The sequence below is a fragment of the Erinaceus europaeus genome, chromosome 5 (assembly GCF_950295315.1).
Source record: "Erinaceus europaeus chromosome 5, mEriEur2.1, whole genome shotgun sequence".
In the NCBI taxonomy this organism is placed as follows: Eukaryota; Metazoa; Chordata; class Mammalia; order Eulipotyphla; family Erinaceidae; genus Erinaceus; species Erinaceus europaeus.
The window spans coordinates 115,600,880-115,625,167 of record NC_080166.1 but is presented as its reverse complement, the minus strand read 5'-3'; the positions used below and the strand labels follow the sequence as shown (position 1 = coordinate 115,625,167).

Genomic DNA, 24,288 nt, shown 5'->3' with positions numbered 1-24,288 from the left:
TTCACATGTATCCATAAATTAGGGCAAAATATATACCAGAAAGCAAAAATACACAATAGTCTGTAGTGAGTCAGAATCAAGTTCATAATGAAATAGTGTCTACTTAGATAACCTCCTCACCTACTTCCTATTACAGTTCTCTCATTCACTCCAAAGCTAACTCCATCAAAGCAAGGACTACAAAAGCTGAATAAAGGCAAGAGACTGGCATACTTTAAGGATAACTCTTTAGTCACTATCAGGCCACCCCATCAGCTGGGGCCTTAATTAGGGAGTCCTGAGATTCCCAAACAGACATGGTGGGCCTAGACGTCAAATAAATCCCTCTCTCCATTGTTACCGGTCATTTCTATCAGGAAGAAACAATAGACCCCTTTGTGGGCCCCCATAGGACCTTGCCCTCAACTTGGATCAACAAAGGTAGAGAATGTTCCATCCACTAATGGGAGGCTGGACAATATACTCTATGCTACATCTGAAGAAGATGGGTCCTGATATTGGGGCAACCTGGAACGTTCCTACTTATGACCACAGAATGTGAGCTCAGATCTACAGGGATGCAGAGGTCACATAGGCATCTAAGCTGAATATGGGCCCCAGATCACATCAGATCCATGGGGTTTACAGTCAACAATATGTGTACACTTTTCCCATATTTGGGAGCTACTCTCTTCCCTGATCCAGCTTTCTGGTCCTTTTTCCAGCCATGACATCATCTCCCCAGACAATAATTAGGATCCACCTGCATATCATATTTCAGGCAAAACCAAAACAACACCACCAACAAAAACAAAACAAAACAAAAAAACCACTAGTATAGCCATAGGCCCTTTGGGATATAACCAAAATATGCCTACTAGCTATCTACAAAATGGAGACCACCCCCCCACACTCTTCATTTGCACTATTCCAGCCTTTAGGTCCATGATTGCTCAACAATTTGTTTGGCTTTTTATGTTAACTCTCTTTTCAATCATCAGGTTCCAGATGCTAGCATGATGCCGACTGGACTTCCCTGGACAGACAACCCCACCAATGTGTCCTGGAGCTCTGCTTCCCCACAGCCCTTACCCATTAGGGAAAGAGAGAGAGACAGGCTGGGAGTATGGATCAACCTGTCACTGCCCATGTTCAGTGGGGAAGCAATTACAGAAACCAGACCTTCCACCTTCTGCATCCCACCATGACCTTGGGTCCATACTCCCAGAGGGTTGAGAATAGGAAAGCTATCAGGGGAGGGATGGGATACAGAGTTCTGTTAGTGGGAATTGTGTGAAGTTGTACCCCTCTTATCCTATGGCTTAGTCAATGTTTCCTTTTTATAAATAAAAAATTAAAAAAAAAAGATTCATAATAAAAAAAAAAAAGAAGGGCATGAACACATGATCTCTTGCCTGTGAGGTGGGATTGAAACTTGAGGAACTGCAGCAGTGGTCAAGTGACTTGATTTTATGGAACATGGCTTTGGGTCTGGGCAACAGTGGTGACATTCTCCCAGTGCTGCTTACTACCACTGCCAGGAGGGTTCTGGGGATGGAGCTCAACACCAGTACTTCTCCTGGGCATTCCCCTTCATGTGGCTTCACTAGCACTGGGCAAGGTCTACAGGGCAGGGCCAGAGGGATATTCTGGATGGTAGGATGGGACAACACCTGAGTCAGACAATTCCTTTTAAAATTCCTTTTAAAGGAATCTTTTATTATTATTTCTTTATTGGGGGATTAAAGTAAAATACAAGTTAGTACATGCATAACATTTCCCAGTTTTCCATATAACAATTCAACCCCCAGAAAGTCCTCCTCTGCCATCCTATTCCAGAACCTGAACCCTCCCCGCTTCCACCCCAGGGTCTTTTACTTTGGTGCAATACACCAACTCCAGTCCAAGTTCTGCTTAGTGTTTTCCCTTCTGATCTTACTTTTCAACTTCTGCCTGTGAACGAGATCATCCCGTATTCATCCTTTTGTTTCTGACTTACTTCAATTAACACGGTATCTTCAAGCTCCATCCAAGATGGGCTAAAGAAGGTGAATTCACCATTTTTTAATAGGTGAGTAGTATTCCATTGTGTATATAGAACACAACTCACTTAGCCACTGATCTGTTTTTGAACACCTGGGTTGATCTCAGGTTTTGGCCATTACAAAGTGTGTTGCTATAAACATAGATATACACAAATCATTTTGGATGGGTGTATTTGGTTCCTTAGGATATATCCCCAGGAGAGGAATTGCAAGGTCATGGGTAGGTCCACTTCTAGCCTTCTGAGAGTTCTCCAGACTGCTCTCCACAGGGGTTGGACTAATTTACATTCCCACCAGCAGTGCAGGAGGGTTCCTTTGTCCCCACAAACCCTCCAGCATTTGTTGCTGCCACCTTTTCTGATGTATGACATTCTCATAGGAGTGAAGTGGTATCTCACTGTTTTCTTTATTTGCATTTCTCTGTCAATCAATGACTTGAAGCATTTTTTCATGTTTATTGGCCTTTGAATCTCTTCTATGGTAAATATTCTGTTCATGTCCTCTTCCCATTTTTGGATGGGGTCATTTGGTTTTTATTGCTGAGTTTGGTGAGCTTTTTTAAAAAATTATTTATTTATTTTCTCTTTTGTTGCCCTTGTTGGGTGAGCTCTTTATATATTTTGGTTATTAGCCTCTTGTCTGATGTGTGGCATGTAAAGATCTTCTCTGGAGGAATCTTAAAGTGGAGTTCCAGATTCTGCAGGAGTGGAAATAGAAACATCATCAACATGTTAACCCCATTGTGACAGTGTTTGTGTTTGACATTTGGTGATGCCTGACATTTCCAATGAGTATTTCCTCATCTTTCTCAGGGTCTGTTCAGACTCTGTACATGGAACAGAAATCAATATTTCATAGTCTGGTTCATATCTACAATATTTGTTTTGTGAGCTTCAAACCTGTAACTTTTAATTACTTGCTTAATCTTCCCCCTTATGTCTTTGACACTTTCAAGTCAACATATTTAGTACTGAATTGATCTTTCATCAATTTTTAAAAAAAATTATTTTATTTGAATGAAATATATATATTAAAAGGATGAATATGGGATGATCTCACTCTCAGGTAGAAGTTGAAAAACAAGATCAGAAGAGGAAACACAAGTAGAACTTGAACTGGAGTTGGTGTATTGCACCAAAGTAAAAGACTCTGGGGTAGGTACAGGTAGAGTACAGGCCCAAAAAGGATGACAGAGGGCCTATTGGGGGTTGTACTGTTATGTGGAAAACTGAAAAATGTTATGCATGTACAAACCATTGTGTTTATTGTCAAGTATAAAACATTAATCCCCCAATGAAGAAATTAAAAAAAAAAGTATATATATATATATAGAGAGAGAGAGAGAGAAAGAGAGAGAGAAAGAGAGAGGGAGAAAGGAAGAAAGAAAGAAAGACCAGAGCACTGCTCAGCTCTGGTTAATAGTGGTGCTGGGTATTGAACCTGAGACCTTGGAGCCTAAGGTATGAAAGTTTTTTGCATAACCATCATGCTGTCTCCTCAGCCCCTTTCATCAAAATTTAACCACACCTTCTGTGTTCTTAAGGATACCTATGAAAATATCATTTTCTTTTTTTTTAATTTTATTATTTTACCAGAGCACTGCTCAGTTCTGGCTTCTGGTGATGCGAGGAATTGAACCTGGGACTTTGGTGCCTCAAGCATGAGAGTCTCTTTGCATAACCATTATGCTATCTACCCCCGCCCAAAAATATCATTTTCATTTACAGCCAAATTCAAATTGTTTAAGTCATCTTTAGCTTTTCTTCTCTCTAATTTCTCATATTCAGTTATCGTGCAAATGTCTTGCATATTTCTCTTTTCTTTGCTTGATCTAGATTTTCCTTCAGTCATAATCCAGGCGACTTTAGTTGCTGTGAAGTGAAATGTCAGATTATGATCTCTTTCCCCCAACAAAGCAAGCTGTGTCACTAACAGGTCAATCGATTAGTTAATTAATACTGCTCCCCTCTTCTTAAAAAATTATTTTTTCTTTATTTTAGATAGAAACAGAGCAAATTTGAGAGGGAAGGGGGAAATAGAGATGGGAAGGGAAAGAGAGACACCTACAGCACTGTTTCACTGCTCAGAAAGCTTCTGTCCTGCAGGCAGGGAGCAGGAACTTGAACTGAGGTCCTTGCACACTGTCATCAGTATGTTCAGCCAGGTGCACCACCACCTGTCTCTTTAAGTTTGAGGCATCTTGCTCTTTGCTCGTATAACTCTGTTTTTTGAAATATTTCTGTGACTCCTGATCTGAGCTGAGGTTCAGTTTGTGGATTATAAATTACTGCACTTTAGTTTTGCTTGCAAAAATGAGGACCAAGGATCCTTATGGGAGAGAATGGCTCTTTTTCCCTTCCTAGTTCCTAGTTCCTCAGAAAGGTTGAATGAACCTGAAAACTTGTGTGGAATGAGAAGTCAGCTGCAACAGAGAAGCTTAGAACCCTTGTCTCAAGGCCATTTCAATCTTTTGATTCTAGTTACAGGAGTACCACTGGGAGGGGAGGAGGGTGAGTGGGATATGCTGGTACTAGATCGCCTGTACAGTTACACAATGTTGTGTTCTGGTTCTTGTTGTATCATCAGACTGACCTGAGGTCTGAGTGGAGTAGACTTGGGACATGACCTACCAAAGTACAATTCCAGATGTCAAATCCCATGTCACTTTTTTCTCCTTGTGCTCAGGGCAGACATTACTAATTAATCACAGCTTGTTTTGTAAAATAGAATGTGGCTCGCGACTTCTCAATGTGCTTGAGCTCTCTCTTACCAATGAATTCATTCCATAAATATCTGTGCAGCAAGTACAACGTGTCAGCACTTTTCCAGGTATGGGAGAATTTGCAAGGAAAAAATACGAGATGTCTATTCTGATAGAATTTATATTTTAGCTGGGGGCAAAGGGAATAAGTAAACAAGATGACTGGGAAGTGCTAAGATCTGCGAGGAAAGCAAAACAGGATACTGCAATTGGGAGCAGTTGGGGTAACTAGATTGGATGGAGAGGTCAAAGCAGGCTGCTCTCAGGATGTGGCTACTTCCCAGAAGCAGGCAGTTTCTGTGAAGAACATTCCAGAGACAGGGAATGGCATGTCAAAGGCCTTGAGGTGGGAGCCAGGTTACCTGGTTCCAAGGACAACCATGAGGCAAGTGTGTGTGTGTCGGGGGGTGGGGGAGCGGGAATTGTTGTTCTCTGTTGTTCGTGGCTATATTCCTTGTGCCAAGAATAATGTTCAGCACAAAACACATTTTTGTTTAACAAGTAAATTACAGTAGATGTGACATGGGGTTTAATGAGAAAACCCACTAGAGACTATTCACAAGGCTGGTAAAATGGCTCATGGTGTGCGGCTTGCCATATGTGTGACCCAGGTTCAAGACCGTCCTCACTACACTGAAGGAAGTGTTGCTGTTGTGGTCTCCACCGCCCCTACCTCCCTCTCTATTAAGAAAACAAAGCATCTGCAGTCTGACCCTACCTACCTAGTATCTTTTCTACTGTATTTGGCATTTGGCACAATAGTTTTTTTGTTTGTTTGTTTGGTTTTTGCACTGCTATGAACACTCCCCTCCCACCCCCAGGCTTTACTTCTCTATTGTTTCTGCTTAGGTCTTCTTGCAAGTTTTATTCTACAAATAGCAAATACTATCATATCCTCCCTGTGAAACATTTCCAACCAACTGGAAATGGGGTAATTTCTCCTTTCTCTGAACTGTCAATCTTGCAAACATTTGATAACACTCAACGCAATAAACTAGACAACTTACTGGTTACCAACTTTATCTCTCTCTCTCTTTTTTCCCAATGAAGTATTTGTCATTGAGGACAGGGGGAGACTTCTCACATTCAAGCTCTGCATCTATAATTTATTTTTAAATGTTATTTATTTATTTATTTATTTATTTATTTATTTATTTTACCAGAGCACTGCTCAGCTCTGGCTTATGGTAGTGCAGGGGATTGAACCTGGGACTTTGGAGCCCCAGGCATGAGTCTCTTTGCATAACCATCATACTTTCTACCACCACCCTTTAAAGATTATTTATGAGAAAGTGATGAGAGAGAGAGAGAGAGAGAGAGAGAGAGATTGGGGAGAAAGAGAGGGAGAACCAGAGCCTAGCTCTGGCACAGACATTGTTGAGGATCAAGCTCAGGGCTCATCCTTGAGACTTCAACACTTTATCCACTGTGACATCTCCTTAGGTCACTCCCATGGCTTTTTTTTTTTTTAACTAAAGATTTAAAGGTGATTTACAGAGCCAGGCGGTGGCACACCTGGTCAAGTGCTCACATTAAAGTGTGCAAAGACCCAGGTTTAAGCCCCTGGTCCCCACCTGCAGGGGGAAAGCTTCATGAGTGGTGAAGCAAGGCTTCATGTCTCTCTCTCTCTCTCTCTCTCTATTTCCCCCTCCCCTCTCAATGACTGTCTCTTTCCAATGATAAACAAAAATATTAAAAAAGGAAAATAATAAAAGTGACTTACAAGATTATAAGATAATAGGGGTATAGTTCTACATCACTCCTACCACCAAAGTTCTGTTATGTCTTTATTTTAAAGTCTTAAGCCCCAGGGTTGTGGCTCAGAGAGACTGTTGTTAATGGTATCAGTGTCTCCACACAGAGGCTGAATATCTGTAACTCGTAAACTGAGCCTTCTTGAGACTGAAGGCCTGTCAGGGGCCCTGTGAGTCAACAAGTCTCCTTCTGCTCCCATTGATGGGGAAGGTTCTAGTGATTCCCTGGGGGAAAACTGGAGAATAACTGGTGAAAAGTGACTGACTGAAGGAAGGTGAATGATGCTTACAGCGTTGACCACCTTTACTTGGTGGAAAATCATCCCCATGAGAAAAGTTAGTTCCTTTCCTCCACTATATCAATAATGTCACCTTCACATTTAAAGCAGAGCATGGCATAAGTAATCTCTGATTCATGGGAGAACAAAAGCTTTGACTGAAAGTCACATTTTAGACGTCTGGAATTGGCTGCAAAAGATAAGAATCAACACAAGACTTAGCCAATAAAAAGTCACAGCTTCTGCTCTAGTAGCTGAAGCTGCTATTAGCACTTCAGGAATCCATAGCTTCATGGATATGAACAGAACATTGGCAAACATAGAGTTTTCATGTAATCTTTATTTTATGGTGAAATTAGCTACCACCCCCACATATCCCATCTCTGCAAATACCGATAGTGCTCGCTGTCCAACTTAGGAGCTATATATGCTTCATGCCCACCCCCCTTTTTGCCTCCATGGTTATTGCTAGGAGTCTGTGCTAGCTACTTCTTCCTTCTTCCTCTCCCTCACATTATTTAATAGGACAGAGAAAAATTGAGAGGGGGAAGATAGAGGAGAGAGAAAGATAGACACCTGCACCTGCTTCACTGCTCATGAAGCATTCCTGCTTCAGGTAAGGAGCGGGGCTTGAACCTGGGTCCTTGAGCAGGTCCTTAACCAGGTGTGCTACCAGCAGGCTTCCTGTCTCCTTTTGAGAAAGATAAACCTCAAATGTGAAGACTTCAGACAACTTGCTTTTTTCTTTTTTAAATTACCACTCCAAGTCCCCCCTTTTTTCACTGTTGATTAAAGAAAAGTAGCAAGAGATATGATCTGCCCTGAGCAAACAGGCCATACACCAATAAGTGAACACTTAGCCTAAGCTATTTTCCATAAGAGCCATGAAACATTTCTAATTGAAACTTAACAAGCTGCAAGTCCGCAAACACTCTCCTCTTCAGCTCTGGAAGGGGCATGTGATCCTGCCTACAGATATGGTTCAGTTGGAAGAGAGTGCGGCTGTGCAGTCGTGTGGTAGAATTCTTTCATTATGGGGGTGTTGCTGTTTGTTATTTCAAGCTTATTGGAAAATGTAAATGGCACGTGCAACTGCATAGCAATCAGTCTTGTTCCAGACTGACGGCTCCATCTTACTAATCAGGATAACAGATGCTGGCTAGAGTTTGGGCATGTTTAATAAAAGACGGGAGGCATTTGTTGTGTATGTGTCTTAAAGCAATTAACAAGAGTACCTTCACCTGAACATTTAAAACTGTAATGGCATTTAACTTTGTGTAGACATGACAGGAGTGAGATGGATGAGAAAGAATGAGCTTTTGTGGGGATGGCAGCCCATCAACAGGTGTGCAAGGACCAAGGCACACAGAGCTGGAAAGGGAGGTGAGGTAATCTTTGCACATGTTCTTTCATCTGCTCTCTCTCTTTCTCTCTTCCTAGAGAGAAACTGAGAGGGAAGTGGAAGATAGAAAGGAAGAGAGAGACACTTGTAGCTCTGCTTCATTGCTTTTAAAGCTTCTACCCCTGCAGGTGGGGACTGTGGGGTTGAGCTAAAAGTGGAGAAGCCCAGGCTGTCCACTACCACCAAAGGTACAACAGCTATCACAAATCATATGCACACACACATTCAAGGGCACATTGCACATACACGACTTTAGCCAAAAGGACTCTCTGGCAATCAGACAAAAATGTCATGGAAGTGTTTTGTTGTGGAGGGAGGGTGAGGTTGCTTGGCCTAAATTCCTCCTTCTTTTTCTGTACAACTCAGGTAACTGGGACACAAGAAGCTCTGACTCCGGAGTGGCTGTGTGCACAGCTTTACACAGACCTCACTTGCTAAAACAGAGATGTAAGCCTGAACACGCGACTTTTCATAAAGTTGATGCAGAAAGTCTGTACAAACGAATGCCAGTTGCTCGGATAAAAACCAAAAACCTCAAATTTCTGGTTGCTTCAGAGAATGATGAGCCACTATCATTTAAAGTTTCCCAAGTAATTTTGCCAGGTCAGATTAAAGACCAAGTGCTCACTCAGAGTGGCTAACAGATAACAGTAAACTAGAGGGTAAAATCCCAAAGCAGCCCACACATCCACTTTATTTCCTGGAAATAAAGAGGGAAGGCCAGCGCTGAGCATCTTACCCACAAGATCTGAAGGAAAATCCTCCAAGAGCCCCTCTGTCACACAGCCTCGAAGCTCAGACCTAGCTCTGTCTACTTGCCCCTCAGTTCCTCTTCAGCCCATTGCCAGCTGGCTGCGAGCAAAGTTCATCCAGACCTCCCTCCCTGCACCTGCCTGTGGAAGAAAAGAGGCAGCAGGTGCTTCCTGGCGAGGACCCAGCAAAGATCCCGCGGTGGTGGCAGTCTCCTCCACACATCCCACTACCGCTGCTCCTTGAGGAGTTGGGATAGGGGTGCGGGGAGGGGGATGATCTCGGGCCCCTCAAACGGCCCCCACAGCGGCTTCTGGAAGCGGCGCGGAGCAGGTGCCTTTGCTCCACGTCGTCCAGGAGCAGCGCCCGGTGCCCCGTCCCCGGGCACCGTTGCCCTTGGCGCCCCCGCTGCCCCCCCATTCCCGGGCGGGGCGCGGGCGGCGCAGGCTGGCAGGTAATCATTGCCCGCGGGCCCCGGAGAGCGGGGGTGGGCGCGCCGGAGGGGGTGGCGGGCGGCGCGGCGCGGCGCGGCGCGAGCATAAAGGGGGAGCTCGGCGCGGAGCCCCAGCCCGGCTCCCGCACAGCATGCCCGCCAGCGCCCCGCCGCGCCGCCCGCGGCCCCCGCTCGGGCTCCCGCCGCTGCTTCTGCTGCTGCTGGTCCTGGGCCGCCGCCTGCGCGCAGAGCCCGGGGACGGGGCGCAGACCTGGACCCGCTTCGCGCGGCCGCCGCCCCCCGAGGCCGCGGGGCTCCCGCACCGCACCTTCCCCGACGGCTTCTTCTGGGCGGCGGGCAGCGCCGCCTACCAGACGGAGGGCGGCTGGCGGCAGCACGGCAAGGCCGCGTCCATCTGGGACACCTTCACCCACCGCCCCCCGGCGCCCCTGGGGGACTCCCCGGCCGCCGCCGGACAGCCGTCGGGCGCCCCGCCGCCCTTCTCGCCCGCCACCGGGGACGTGGCCGCCGACGGCTACAACCACGTTTTCCGCGACACGGAGGGGCTGCGGGAGCTGGGGGTCACCCACTACCGCTTCTCCATCTCGTGGGCGCGGGTGCTCCCCAATGGCAGCGCGGGCGCCCCCAACCGCGAGGGGCTGCGCTACTACAGGCGCCTGCTGGAGCGGCTGCGGGAGCTGGGCGTGTGGCCCGTGGTCACCCTGTACCACTGGGACCTGCCCCAGAGCCTGCAGGACGCCCTCGGCGGCTGGGCGCACCCCGGCCTGGCCGACCACTTCAGGGACTACGCCGAGCTCTGCTTCCGCCACTTCGGCGGCCAGGTCAAGCACTGGATCACCATCGACAACCCCTACGTGGTGGCCTGGCACGGCTATGTCACTGGGCGCCTGGCCCCAGGGGTCCGGGGCAGCCCGCGACTCGGGTACCTGGTGGCGCACAACCTGCTCCTGGTGAGTTGGTGGGGCCTGCCCGAGGGCCACTCCAGGGGCAAGAGGGGTGCCCCAGTCCAGTCTCCATCTCGGACAGGGCAGCCCTGGAACGCACCTGTGAGCTCACTGTGATGTGCTTCCCCGGGGGTGGGGGGCATTGAGAGGGGACTGGGCAGCCTGCACCTCCCTCCCCGGGAAGACTTGGAAAGGGCAGTGGAAGGAAAGCCCCGTGGTGAGTGCGCTTTGCAGCTGCTCTGTCCAGAGGATGCAGGGATCAGCGTCTCCACTGAGAGACACTGTGTGGAGAAGAAGTCTGGGAGGATTATACTAGTCGGAGCTATGAAGAGAACAGAGGAGAGTAGATGAAAGAAAGCAAGTTACTCCCCAACTACCCAGACAGCAAGACTGTCTGCTCTGAATTTTGGAGCTGTCCTGAGTTCAGTGTTAACCCAACAGGATCCATCTTGCTTGGAGCACATTCCCACCATAGCGAGAAGGTGTCAACATTGCATTTCCTGGAGAATCCTGTTTTAAGCTGTCATTGGAAGTTATATTTGTGTCAGGTACAGAACTGCACCCACCAACTTCCTTAATCCGTTGAGGTTTGAAGGTTCCTTTCACACCCTTAAACAAAGCTAGGCAGAAAAATACAACAAGAACTACAGTGCAGTGCAGATTGTGTCTGACATCTGTATTTCCACGATGCTGTCTACTCAGTTGAAAAGGTACTTGGCTTATGAGATTATTAGCCTGACAGAATTGATTGTAACACCCCAGAGCAGAAGATTTAATAAATTCTGACAACAGGAAGTATTGATGTGCCATGATAAAGTTTTCTCCCAGATAATTCTCCTTCTCCTCCTGTACTTAGTGTTCAAGATTAAGTTTCAAGGACTTGAGGATTTATTTATAATGATGTCGGTGACTGGAATAATTAATGCAGAGTTTTGGATAGTGGGACAGTATTTCATGTACACTTGCAAACGTTTTATTCAATAAATAAAAGTGCTTAATTGTATCACCTTGGTGCTATGTTTTGGCAAGTTGTGGCTCTACTATAAGACCACTGTTTCAATTTAGGGTTAAACCACATATTCTGAACAAATTCATCACCACTGCTTTCACACACCTTCAACTGAAGCCATAGATAATAGAGGCAGGGCAGTCCTGGGTTACTGAGCTCACACTCTCCCAGTTGCTGGTAATGCAATAATGGCTAAATTAGATTCTGAGTTACCTCCACAAAGTCTGTCTACCGCCACAGGTATAAGGAAGTATTGGAATTTTGGGACAAAATTTTTGTAATTTTAGTGGTCTCATAATGATATGTATCTTTCCATCAAGAAACTTAACTTTTTAAAAGAATGTAGTTACTATTGAGATAGAGTACTACCCTAGTGGTGGAAGCTCTCAAACTAGGCACCTCATACATGCAAGTTCTTCACTTCAGCACGGAATCACTTTTCTAGCGTCTTCTCAAGATACTTTATATTTTTTTCAGCTTGCCAATCCTTTTAAGGAAGCAAAAGATCCCAAGAACTAAACATTTATGTAATGAAAAATGGATTTCTCATTTAATGAAAGCAGATAAGTTTATACCAGAAACAAAAGTATTTGGGAGTCAACTGGAGGACCCAACAGACCATTCCTCCAAAATCACTAAATTTTCAACTATACAAACTATATTTATTCAGTGCATGTAATGAAACTCTGCATGCATGTATACAGAAGCTGCAAGTTGTTACTATAGTAACATGTGTGATCCTTCCATTTATAGGATAAGGATTTGGGACATTCAAGAGTTTTCTGGTACTCTGGCATTTTAAATAGGCAACATGCTTTTGAATCTCGTGCTCATTCTTGGCTCTTTGCTTAGCTTTTTAGTTACATTTTTCTATCCTTACACAAGACACTTATAAACACTAACTGTCCTTTCCAGAAATGCAGTGGACTTTGTAGTCATAAGAAACCAGCACGAGGTAGATACTTGGTTTTGCTGATGCTACAAACAAAATCTAATGGCCGTAAAATAGTAATTTCGCTTTTTTTTTCTCCTTTGGAATTGAGTCATTCTGTTATCTTATGAGGAAGTAAGGTGCCATTATCAAAGATGGTATCTTGATTTTTTAAAATTTATTTTCCCTTTTGTTTTCCTTGTTTTTTATTGTTGCTGTTATTGATGTCGTCGTTGTTAGATAGGACAGACAGAAATGGAGAGAGGAGGGGAAGACAGAAAGGGGGAGAGAAAGATAGACACCTGTAGACCTGCTTCACCACCTGTGAAGCAACTCCCCTGCAGATGGGGAGCCAGGGGCTCGAACTGGGATCCTTACACTGGTCCTTTTGCTTTGTGCCACGTGTGCTTAAACCGCTGTGCCTGACTCCTGTTTTAAGGGTTTATTTTTACCAGAACATTGGCTCAGCTCTGGTTTATGGTGAGACTGGGGATTGAACCTGGATCTTAGAGCTTCAAGCATAAAAATCTTTTCCATAACCATTATGCTATCTCCCCAGTCCCAAAGGGAGACTAGGGAAGTTGAATCTGTTTGCTTGAAAAGATAAAATACAATCTCCAGATTATGATATTAAGACATTTCATCTGGGGACTTAGTGCTGGAGTGGCCACTGAACCGGTAGCTATTCATTTGCATGTGGGGAGCTGATGCTGGTGAAGGTAAAGCTGCCTGCATCACAGCCTGTTCTGCGCTTCCACTTCTTTATAAACAGGCTAAGGAAACCCCATGGAGAGGGTGGGAAATTAATCTCCCCTCCAGAGATTCAAGAATCACTATCTGGTGACCTGGAATTTATTTTTTATTTTTTATTATCTTTATTGATTGGATACAGACAGCCAGATATCAAGAGGGAAGGAGGAGATAGAGAGCAAGAGAGACAGAGAGACTCCTGCAGACCTGCTTAACCACTAGTGAAATTTTCCCCTGCTTGCTGGTGGGGACTGGAGGCTTGAACTCCCAATGTGCTCACTCAGGTGTGCCACCACCCAGCCCCCCAAATTTATTTTATTACTACAAGGGTATTTGTTGGAGTCCTGTACCTACATGACAAACTCACTCCTCCTGGAGGCCATTATTGTTATTGTTTTTTGATAAGGAGAAATTGAGGGGGGAGAGGGAGTTAGGGAGAGAGAGAGAGAGAGAGAGACACCTGTAGCATTGCTTCACTGCTTGTGAAGCTTCCCACTGTAGGTGGGGACTTGGAGCTTGAACCCAGGTCTTTGCGTATGGCTATGCCTGTGCTCTATCAGGTATGCCACCACCTGGCCCCTCAATTATGCCATTATGAATAATGGGGATCTTGTTCAGAATGGAGGTCTGAGTATTCTTTTGTGGGTTCCTGGTGGTGGATGAACTTTCACAAAAATAGCATGTGTGTAAGAGACAGAGACATGAAAGCAGGTCTCCCTTAGAACTCTCAAGTGCATAGAATCCTGGGGGTGCTTTGCTCCTCTGAGTTTAACCCAGAAGGAAACACCTTTTCTAACTTGAAGAGGGACCACTCTTGAGCCTTCACTGATATTAAAAGAAGGTTGTTGATGTTCCCTGAAAAAATAGCACTGAATGGTATATTTTTTTCGGGGGTGGAGGGGCCCTCTGTGGGGTCTCTCAGTTTTTGCTCTGCCTAAGTTTTCTACAAAGACCAGAACCAAGTTGAAGATACATGGGAGTCTCTCTAGGAGTCTTGTAAATATTTCTATAGGGAATCTTGGAAGAAAATAATTTCTTTTTAATTAATTTATTTTTATGATAGAGACACAGAAAAATAGAGTGGGGGAGCAAGAGTGTGGGAGAGAGATACCTGTGCCCTGTCCCAGTGCTTATTAAGCTTCCCCCTACACCTGCAGGTGGAGACTGGGGACTTGTACCTGGGTTTTTCACGCATGATAATGTGTGCTTCACTAGTTACACATGCATGCACGCACGGACACATGCACTGGGCATCTTAATGTTAGAGCCGGTTACCTGTTAACATCAGTGTCCACATTCCAGCTGGTCATCATAGGATCTGTTTAGCCACTGTTGCTTTTGTTGTTGTTGTTGACTTGCTTCCTCAGCTTGCCTTCTCAATCCCGCTCTCCTGGCTTATTTCAGTTTCCTGCACTCAATCCTTTCTTCTCGGTCCTTCCTTCTTAGTCCTTTCTGCTTGCTTGTTTATTTATTTTGCCTCCAGTGTTATTGCTGGGGCTCAGTGCCAGCACTATGAATTCTCTGCTCCTGGCGGCCATTTTTCATTTTTATTGAATAGGTCAGAGATAAATTGAGAGAGGAGTAGGAGATAGAGAGGGAGAGAGACAGAGAGATACCTGCAGACCTGCTTCTCCGCTGTGAAGCGACCTCCCTGTAGGTGGGGAGCTGGGGGCTCAAACTGGGCTCCTGCCTGAGTCCTTGTGCTTCGTACTATGTACTATGTGTGCTTAATGTGGTGTGCCATCGCCTGAACCCCCCTTATTTTTATTTATTTATTTTACTTTTTACCTTGCCTCAAAACATTGTACTACCCAGTGATCTTTTTGGGATTTCTACTTTAAATTTATTCTAAGTGATCTTTCTGAAAGTTGTCTCTATCCTGAGGATTCTAAATGTTGAGTCTCCAGCCTTGACTTCTGCCCTGAGGCTCAGACTTAGGTATCCAATCAGGATGTCATATCTGACACATCCCAAGGAAGCCCTGTTTTCGCCTTCTCTGTAACAGCAACTATATCCCTCAGTCATTCAGGCCCCAAATGTTAACTCTTCCCTTCCCCCTCACATCTTATTTCCAACCCATCAAGAAGTTGCATAGTCCTGCCTATTCAGAACATGGCCCAGATGGCCCATGACCCTATCAGTTTCTGACTGGGTTACTGGAATGGCCTCCTAGCTGGTGTCTTTCACTCTCATCTCCTGCAATGTACAATGGTTGGTTCTCTCAAGGGGACCTTTATTGTCTGAAAAAGAGGAAATTCCTTGGTTATTAAAACACCCTATTTTTCTGTAGCCCAGGAGGTAAAGCATTAGACTATCAAACATGAGGTCCTTTGTTTGATTTCTGGCATCACATGGACCAGAATGATTCTCTAGTTTTTTGTTTCTTTCACAAATAAATAAATACATAAATATATACATATTTTTAAATATCACATTTTCTTTAAGAACCATCCCACATGCCCTCCTTGGCCCCACAGAGAGAATATTCCTTCTTACTGTGGAATCACACAACGCTTCATTTCTGAGACTTCTTCTACACTATTCCTGTCATTTAGTCACGTGCCTTTTTTTCTTTTTTTAACTTCTTCTAGCTGGGTGATTCTTTAAGGGAGGAAACCATGCTTACTTCATTTTCATTTCTTCAAAGCCCTGCTCTAGATGGGTGCTTAGTCAGTGCCTCCTGGCTATGTAGTCACCTGGCTTTGCCATTCTAAACTGGTGCTGTAGGCTTTGCTCTGACTGTCAGACTTTCTAGCTGCTTTCTGAGGGAACAAGGAGTACTGAATCCTGTACAGATTTTAATAATTATAACAATAATGAGTAAACACAACACAATGGAATCTGACATCCTATGAAAATGTAAGCCTTGCCATTCAATTTAGGACACTACCATATAGATTTTCAAATAATTAAAAACTACCACACAGAGTCACTATGTAACATTATGAAGGTGTTTTTAGAATGAGAGGCAGACGGCTTTAGGAACACTGTTTTGGGGAAGTGACTTTGTTACCTGGGAATTTTTCATTTTCTGAGTAACAGCAGGAGTAATTTAATAATTTTATGTATGATGAAAGTTTATATTCCAATACTTTCTGGGAGCACTTTACCAATTTTTCTCTGACTACAATATATTTAAGGGCTGGCCAGGTAGTTCAATTGGATAGTGCACTTGCTTTATCATGTATGTGACCCAGGTTTGAGCCTGGTCCCCACTGCAGGGAGGTAAGCTTTGGGCTGTGGTGTCTTTCTCTCTGTGTCTCTAGCTGTGTCTCTGTCTTTCTGAAAAAGACAGTATGGAACACTGAAATTACAGTTATAACAAGAAAAATTTAAATGAATAAATAAATTTTTAAAGATGTATTAGGTAGACTGCAGTGGAGGCTCAGTAGTTAAAGAGAATGCATGTGTGACGCCCCAATTTTAATCCCTAGAACTGTGTATGACAAAGTGGTATTCTGGGTGTTTTTTTTTTCTCTCTCTCTCTCTGTCTCTCTCTCTTTGTCTCTCTGTCTCTGTCTCTCTCTGTCTCTCTCTGTCTCTCTCTGTCTCTCTCTCTCTCTCATAAAAGATAAAAGAAGTCCCAGATGGTGGCACACCTGGTCAAGCACACATATTACCATGCATATAGACCCAGGTTCTAGCTGCCACTCCTAACCTGTGAGGAGGACTCATTACAAGCAGTGAAGCTGGTCTGTAGATCTTTATCTATTTCCCCTCCCCTCTCAATTTCTCTCTGTCCTATCCAATAAAATAGAAAGAAAAAAAAAAAAGACCACTAGGAAAAGTGGACTCAGTGCTGGCAGCCAGCCCTAACAATAACCCTGGTGGCAATAAATAAATAAATAAATAAATAAATAAGAATGTGTAATGTATTTGGTATATGAGTAGAGTAGTCAGCTAGTTTGAAAGTTAATATATTTTTACAGATTCCTACTGAATTCAACAATGTGTTCAACAATGTGTTAATCAGAAGTAGTTAAATGTCTCCCTGATAGTTTGACTCACTCCTCTTTGAATATCTGATTGAATACAGTGTTTTTTGAAGGTTACAGTAAAGTCCAAGAAAAAAAATTAAGAATAGGAAAAGAAGTTATAAAACAATTTCAAAATCTTAGCAAGGCTTAACAATGCCAGTTATTCTGAGTTGAAGAAAGAAGGGAAAATACAGATGACTAACCATTCACACAACGTCAAGAGCGTTTCTTAAAGAGCAAAGTCAGTGAATGCATAGCTCTTACCGCAGTAGGTAGTCATGGCTTTCACACATGGAAGTCTTCTGAGTTATCTTAACTTTTCAAACAATGTGATTGCTCTCAGCCAGAATTTTATTATATTTAATGGGCACAAAAGGCACCATTCTTTCAATGAATATTACCTTCTAAAGACATAAAGAAAAATTTAGTGTAGGAGGAGAATAGAATGCGTGCCTCCTGGGAGGGCAAGAAATAAAGGTGGGTGAGTAAAAATACACTGTTACTGAACCCTTCAAGATCTACATCTGCCCAGGAAATGCCAGAGCTGTGCCAGTAATCATAATCCACCTTTGACACACTCCATATCAGTATATTCTGGCTACAAAAAGTGAAGGGTCCCTGTACCTCATCCTCCCTCTAACTTAGTCATCTCTCAAGACAAGACTTAAGCAGGTCAAGTGGGTCATCTACCAATTGTCATTTCTTGAAGTTAGAGACTCTCCCTCTCTCTGGTTATTTTTTTTTTTATAATTCCAGTGTTGTCTCAGCACTTGATACAGGAAATATGCACTGCATTTTTAAAATGAGTGAATAAATGTAGATGTAAAATAATCTTTACTTGTTTCAGTTCATCATTTTTCCTCATAATTTGAGTACAGTATTTCAGGAGCTGTAAAAAGGAAGAAAAGTGAAAAAATTCCTGCCTAGAGATGTACATGACTTTAGCGCATTTCTAGTGCAAAAAAAGACCCCTTTTTCACCCAGTAGGTTGAGAAAGAGGGAGAACATAATCATTAAGAGCCTCACCCAGATGTAGCCCCCTCTCTCTTACATTCCATTGGCAGAACTCAGTCATGTGGTAAAAGGAGCCTGGGAATTCAGAAACAGATTATTGAGGACAGATAGCAATTCCTGCAATGGTGCCTACTTCCCAGATATATCGAACAAATTAAAAAAAAATCCTATGTCAACATACTTTGAAAAACTGAAAAGACTTCTACAAAGACAAAGTATAGTTTATTGCCAACACTAATGATTTGAACAGCAAAAATACTTGAGAAATGGCCCATTTGAGTTGTTTAGAAGAAAAGTATTAAGTAGATTCTTTAGAAATCATTGTCACTCTTAACATCTTCATTTGCAACATGCAACAGTTAGTGGAATAAGTTTTCCTTACAGTTATTTAAATTGTTTGGAAATAACCTCTTTTACATAAATTATATTGCCAAGTACCTTTCTGGGCATAGTGTTTTAAAGAGTACACTAAAACTTACAATGATATATTTTGATATATTGACTAGACTTAAGATAAACCTTAAGTGTATTTTTGTGACACAATTTGAATAGACTTTTAAAACTGAAAACATTATTATTTGAAATATGGATGTTAGAACATCCCTAAAACAGAATAAACTGGAGGCAGTTCTGTACATTCAGTTTTAATATTCCGGTGACCTTTCCACGCACTCATCCATGTGTTTTTATCTGTCAGTTACCTGCTTGGCTTTATCTTTCATATTGAATAAAAAATTGGTTTTTGATGAAAGAGCTTTTCAAATATTTGAAAAAGGCCAGTATGCTCTTCCTAAGCATTTTCTCTTTGTGTTCAAGAAGAGTAGGAGAGAGGTGCACATTTCAGCCAGGCACCTTTTTTGGGAGCCTACATTCTGAAAATGCAAATGAGACTCTTGAGAGAAGCTTTTATCTTCTGATAAGGAGGAGGTGGTTAGGGAGAGGGAAACACTGACCTTTGTAATTCATCCATAGGGTGGATTGACATCTTGGAGGAAGAGTCCATAGAGTTGTCTAAGGGACCCTCTGCTATCCCAACATCCTCAAAGGGACTGTAGTGAATATAGATGACAGAGCTCTCTTGACTCTGGGAACACCTGATTCCTGAAGTATCTTGATAGACTTTTTTTTTTGTTTTTTAATAGCCCAGGGGATGGCTCCAAAGGCACAGCAGAGGTGGGGTGGAGATGGGTAACAAACAGGACCTCCTGACCCTTACAGAAGCCTTCTGCTCCTCCCTCCTCCATGACTCCCCTTTCTCTTTGAAGTTCTCATCACATGGTCTTTGCCCACCAGCCTCTCCTCTCTTTCTCCACTTGGGTTCTTCCACATCTCTTCCATCTGTATCCCCTTCCTTAGCACGGGACCTTCCCATAGGCTTTCCAGCGGTGGTACAACAGTGATTGCCATCTTTCACTCTGCCCCCTTGTACATTTTCCTCTCCTTACAATAATTTGTAGCCATATTCACCTGCATGATTTTTTAGCAAAAGCACACTGTTTATGCTGCATGAGAGCTCCTGCTTCCTTCAGAGAACCTAAAGTGGGTGTTTATTGGAGCCGGTGCCTGGCACTTTTCCTGCCTTCATGATCAGGACTCTGTTTCACAGCCTTCTTGCATTGGACAGAGGACAGAAACCTTCCTATGAGTGTGCAATCACTTCCATATTTTTCTCCAGATGTGGAAGGGGCTGATGCTGAAGGGTGTCTGTGAGTTTAGGGTAGCAGTGCTCACATTGCTAGAAAAGAGGAGTGAAGTTGGACCCCTACCCTCACAGTGCTTACAGATTGATAGGGGGAAGATAAAACCATCAAATGGTTACATTAAATGCCTTCATAGAAATACATTCCTCCAGAAAAGGAAGAATGGGTTAGTCCTGAATGACTTTAAAGTAAGGATCTCACTCACTAATCTTTGGGTGGGTTTCTTTCTCTCTCTCTCTCTCTCTCTCTCTCTTTCTTCCTTCCTTTCTAAAGAATTTTAAATTAATTGTTCATTTATTTGACAGAACATGAGAAGGAAAGAGAATGTAGACACCTACAGCACTGCTTCACCGCTTATATATCTTTTCTTCTGCATGTGAGATTGGCTCAATCCCAGGTCCTTGCATGTTCCAACATGTGCCTTCACCTGGGTGCACCACCACCCAGCCCCTGGATGGGTTTCGTAATGGAAAATGCCTCAGAACCAAATAACACACACTTACACTTTGAGCTTTAAAGATTTCTGAGTTCCTAGAACAGTTAATGCAGAATTATGTAGGGGTTTAGAATATTTGCCTTCTGTTTAATCTTCCTTAAGAAGCTTAAGGAAGTTATGTACTAGCAAAATTAGAGTCAGTGAAGAAACTGGATCTGTAAAAGTAGGGTTCAAATACATAAAAAATAAGGAATTAGAGCAGTTAGAGATCATATGGAGGCCTGGCTGTGGTACACCTGGTAGAGCACACACATTGCAGTGATGAAGGACCCAGGTTCAAAACCTGGACCCCACCTGCAGGAGGAAACTTAACAAGCAGTGAAGCAGAACTGTGGATATATCTCTCTCCATCTCCCCTTCCCTCTCAATTTCTCTTGGTTTCTATCCTAAATAAATAAATAAAATATTCAAAATAGAAATTATCTGGAGGCAGCCAATACACTGATCTAATCTAGAAATCATCCAGATGGGACGAGAAGGCTGGAAAATTCAAGCAGAGAAAAGAGAAAGTTCCAAGTGAAAAGGTAGACTCAATAGAATAGATAGTATAATGAGTATGATGAAATTGTTTAAAATATAGAATATTATGCAGGTTTTTAGATGAGAAGGTGATTTATTCAAGAGAAGAAAAAAAGCTGTTTAAAAGGAGACAGCAGTGTTATAATATCCTGATTCTGCACTGAGCAATCTTTATATAAGAACCTTGATATAAATACTGATCAGTAATTAAGTAGGTACTGGTATTTGGGAAAATAAGGGAACAAGGTTGTGGAGCTGTGAAAGAGCTAACACTTCATTATCGTGATGAATTATTAGATTTCAGAATAAGTACATTAAGAATGTGAATGTCATTATTGAGAGAAACAGCTGAAAGTTGAAAATGGTTGTCTGCAGGGAGCAGAAGTGGGTATTTGGGGGGGGTAGGAAAGACGCTTACTGCTTTGCATGATGAGTCTTTGGTTGATTTTAAACCAAGAGAATAGATTAATTTAATTAAAAGAAGTTCAAAAGGCTAAGAAGATTGTCTGTTAGAGCACCAGCCCGTTTGTATGCCTCTGAGGCCCCTGAGGCAGGAGGTTCAGTCTACCTCATGCCAGAGTTGAGCAGTGCTCTGTTCCTCACATTATTTCTTTCTTTCTTTTTTTTTTTTTTAATAGGACAGAGGGAAATGGAGAGAGGTGGGGAAGACAGAGAGGGGGAGAGAAAGATAGATACCTGCAGACCTGCTTCACCGCTTGTGAAGCTACTCCCCTGCAGATGGGGAGCTGGGGGCTCAAACCGGGATCCTCATGCCGGTCTTGTGCTTTGCGCCACCTGCGCTTAACCTGCTGTGCTACAGCCCGACTCCCCCTCACATTATTTCTTTTGTATCTCTTAACAACAAATAAATCTTAAAATTAAAAAAAGACGTCTGTACCATAAAATGATGCTTTATAGTTTCTGGAGTACTCTTATATGTGGGGTGAGGGTGTGGAGCAGGGAAATCAGTGGAGTAGTTCACAGTTCAGAGTTGACTTTGCTGTGGCCACTGAGGGGCAGAACTAGGATCCCAGTTCTGATGTTCTGAGCCTGTGTTTTCTTTCCTATTCTTTTTTTTTTTTAATATTTATTTATTTATTCACCTTTTGTTGCCCTTGTTTTATTGTTGTAGTTATTATTGTTATTGTTGTTGATGTTGTTGTTGGATAGGACAGAGAGAAATGGAGAGAGGAGGGGAAGACAGAGAGGGGGGAGAGAAAGACAGATACCTGCAGACCTGCTTCACCGCCTGTGAAGCGACTCCCCTGCAGGTGGGGAGCCGGGGACTCGAACCAGGATCCTCACACCAGTCTGTGAGCTTTGTGCCACCTGCGCTTAACCCGCTGCGCCACCGCCCGACTCCCTCTCTGTCCTATTCTGTGACTTCATGCTGCCTCCAGCCCAGCACAAGTTTCATTTGAGGTGTGCTAATGAATGTTCAGACCAGGAGCAAGTCTCCACCCCAATTCCCGTCCAGCACTCTGAAACAGGAGAATGTGATTCTGAGCTTGCCTCTGTTGTCTTTAACTCTCATTGACACTCATCATTACAAAACCACTATCCATAAGCACCTTTTCCATGTACTATTTTGAACTTCCCCAACCCTAATAGCTTACATTAAACCATCTTGCCTGACTTTCCCAATGTGGATCAGGATTAGGAAAGGTCTCTCTGGGGGGTTTCTCTGGCTTCTATAGTCATTCAAGTATTCACTGAGCCTGAATGTTCAGTGTCTGGTAGTGAGTGTCAACTGTTGACCAGATCTTGGAGCTTCACCAGTGAGATGGACTCAGTTGAAATCAGACCCTTTACAAGAAGCCAGTTTCCTCACCCTCCATGCCCAGCCCTTCTCTCTGAAAGCACTTCAAGAGAAGTAGGCAAAAATGGTGAAGATTTCTTTTTTCCTCTTCCCCTTCCGATTCCCTATCTCCATCCCCTTCCACTTCCACAGCTCATCCCCTTCCACTTCCCCTTCCACTTCCCCATCTCTATCCCCTTCTTCTTCCCCCTCCACTTCTGGATCTCCATCCCCTTCCCATCCCCATCCCCATCCCCTTCCCCATCCCCATCGCCTTCCCTATCCCCTTCCTCTTCCCCCTTTACTTCCCCATCTCCATCACCATTCCCTTCCCCATCCCCTTCCTCTTCCCCCTTCCACTTTCCCATCCCCATCCCCTTCCTCTTCCCCCTTCCACTTCCCCATCTCTATCTCCATCCCCATCTTCTTTCCAATCCCCTCCCCCTTCCCATCCCCATCCTCTTCTTCATCCCCATCCTCTTCCCCATCCCCTCCCCCTTCCCATCCCCATCCTCTTCCCCATCCCCTTTCCCTTCCCCATCCCCTTCCCCTATCCCATCCCCTTCTCCTTCCCCTTCCCCTTCCCCTTCAACTTCCCCTACCCTTTCCCCTTCTTATTCTCCTTCTCCTCCTTCTCCTCCTCCTCCTTCTTCTGGTGCAGATTTCTAACTCAGTCTGAGGTCCTATAGCTTTATGCTAGAGTTGCTTCCAAACTCTCAGATTCAAGGTAGGAGGACAGAGAGCCTCCCCCTACTCCCTAAAGTGAAGCATGGCAAAGTCACATTGTAGGGGATGTGCTGTCTTTGGAAAATATATTTTCTCAGATTTTTCTTATATTTTGCTTATTTATTTTTATTTTAAAATCATTTTATTGGGAGAAATAGGATAGTTGTTGACACACGAGTATTGTGTTTTATCTCCTCGTGATAGGTGTCTGCGCACCATTCCCATCACCAATCCAAGTCCCTTTTCACCATCTTGCACTCAGTAGCCTCTTCTTTCATCTGGCCCAAGTCCAGAGTCCTTTGCTTTGCTGCAAATACACCCACCCAGTCCAAAGCTTCACCTTGTGTTTTCTTTTCTCTTGCCTTGCTTCTCAAGTACTACCCAGAAGTGAGATCATCTGGTATCCATCCCTCTCTTTCTGGCTTATATCACTTAATATGATTCCTTCAAATTCCATGTGGCAAACAAGGTGATTTTTATCATTTTTAAAAAAAATATTCCCTTGTGTATATTTACTACAGCTTCCTTCATCACTCAGTGTGTCCTGGAACCCCACATCCCCAGAGCCCTACCCCACTAGGGAAAGAATGAGACAGGCTGGGGCATGGATTACCTGCCAGTATCCACATTCATGGAAGAAGCAATTACAGAAGACAGACCTCCCACCTTCTGTCCCTCATAAAGATCTTTGGTCCATACTCCCGGAGGGATAAAGAATCAGCTTCCCCAGAGACACACCTTACTAGGGAAAGAGAGAGGCAGACTGGGAGTATGGACCGACCAGTCAACGCCCATGTTCAGCGGGGAAGCAATTACAGAAGCCAGACCCTCTACCTTCTGCAACCCTCAACGACCCTGGGTCCATGCTCCCAGAGGGCTAGAGAATGGGAAGGCTATCATGGGAGAGGGTGGGTTATGGGGATTGGGTGGTGGGAATTGTGTGGAGTTGTACCCCTCCTACCTTATGCTTTTGTTCACTAATCCTTTCTTAAATTAAAAAT

General features: G+C 43.8%; 1 protein-coding gene and 1 long non-coding RNA gene across 3 annotated transcripts in view; both read left to right on the top strand.

Moving 5' to 3' along the window:
- The window catches only part of LOC132538640 (uncharacterized), a 915,711-nt gene that overhangs the window by 132,310 nt on the left and 759,113 nt on the right, over nt 1–24,288 (top strand). The gene's annotated exons all lie outside the window — the stretch shown is intronic.
- The window catches only part of KL (klotho), an 88,402-nt gene continuing 73,657 nt past the window's right edge, over nt 9,544–24,288 (top strand). For both annotated transcript variants that reach the window (XR_009549997.1, XM_007520296.2), the window contains exon 1: nt 9,544–10,373. Coding sequence is in view for 1 of the 2 variants with exons in the window: in XM_007520296.2 (XP_007520358.2) it covers nt 9,555–10,373 (819 nt within the window). In the remaining variant the exon portion in view is untranslated. The remainder of the gene's footprint in view (nt 10,374–24,288) is intronic.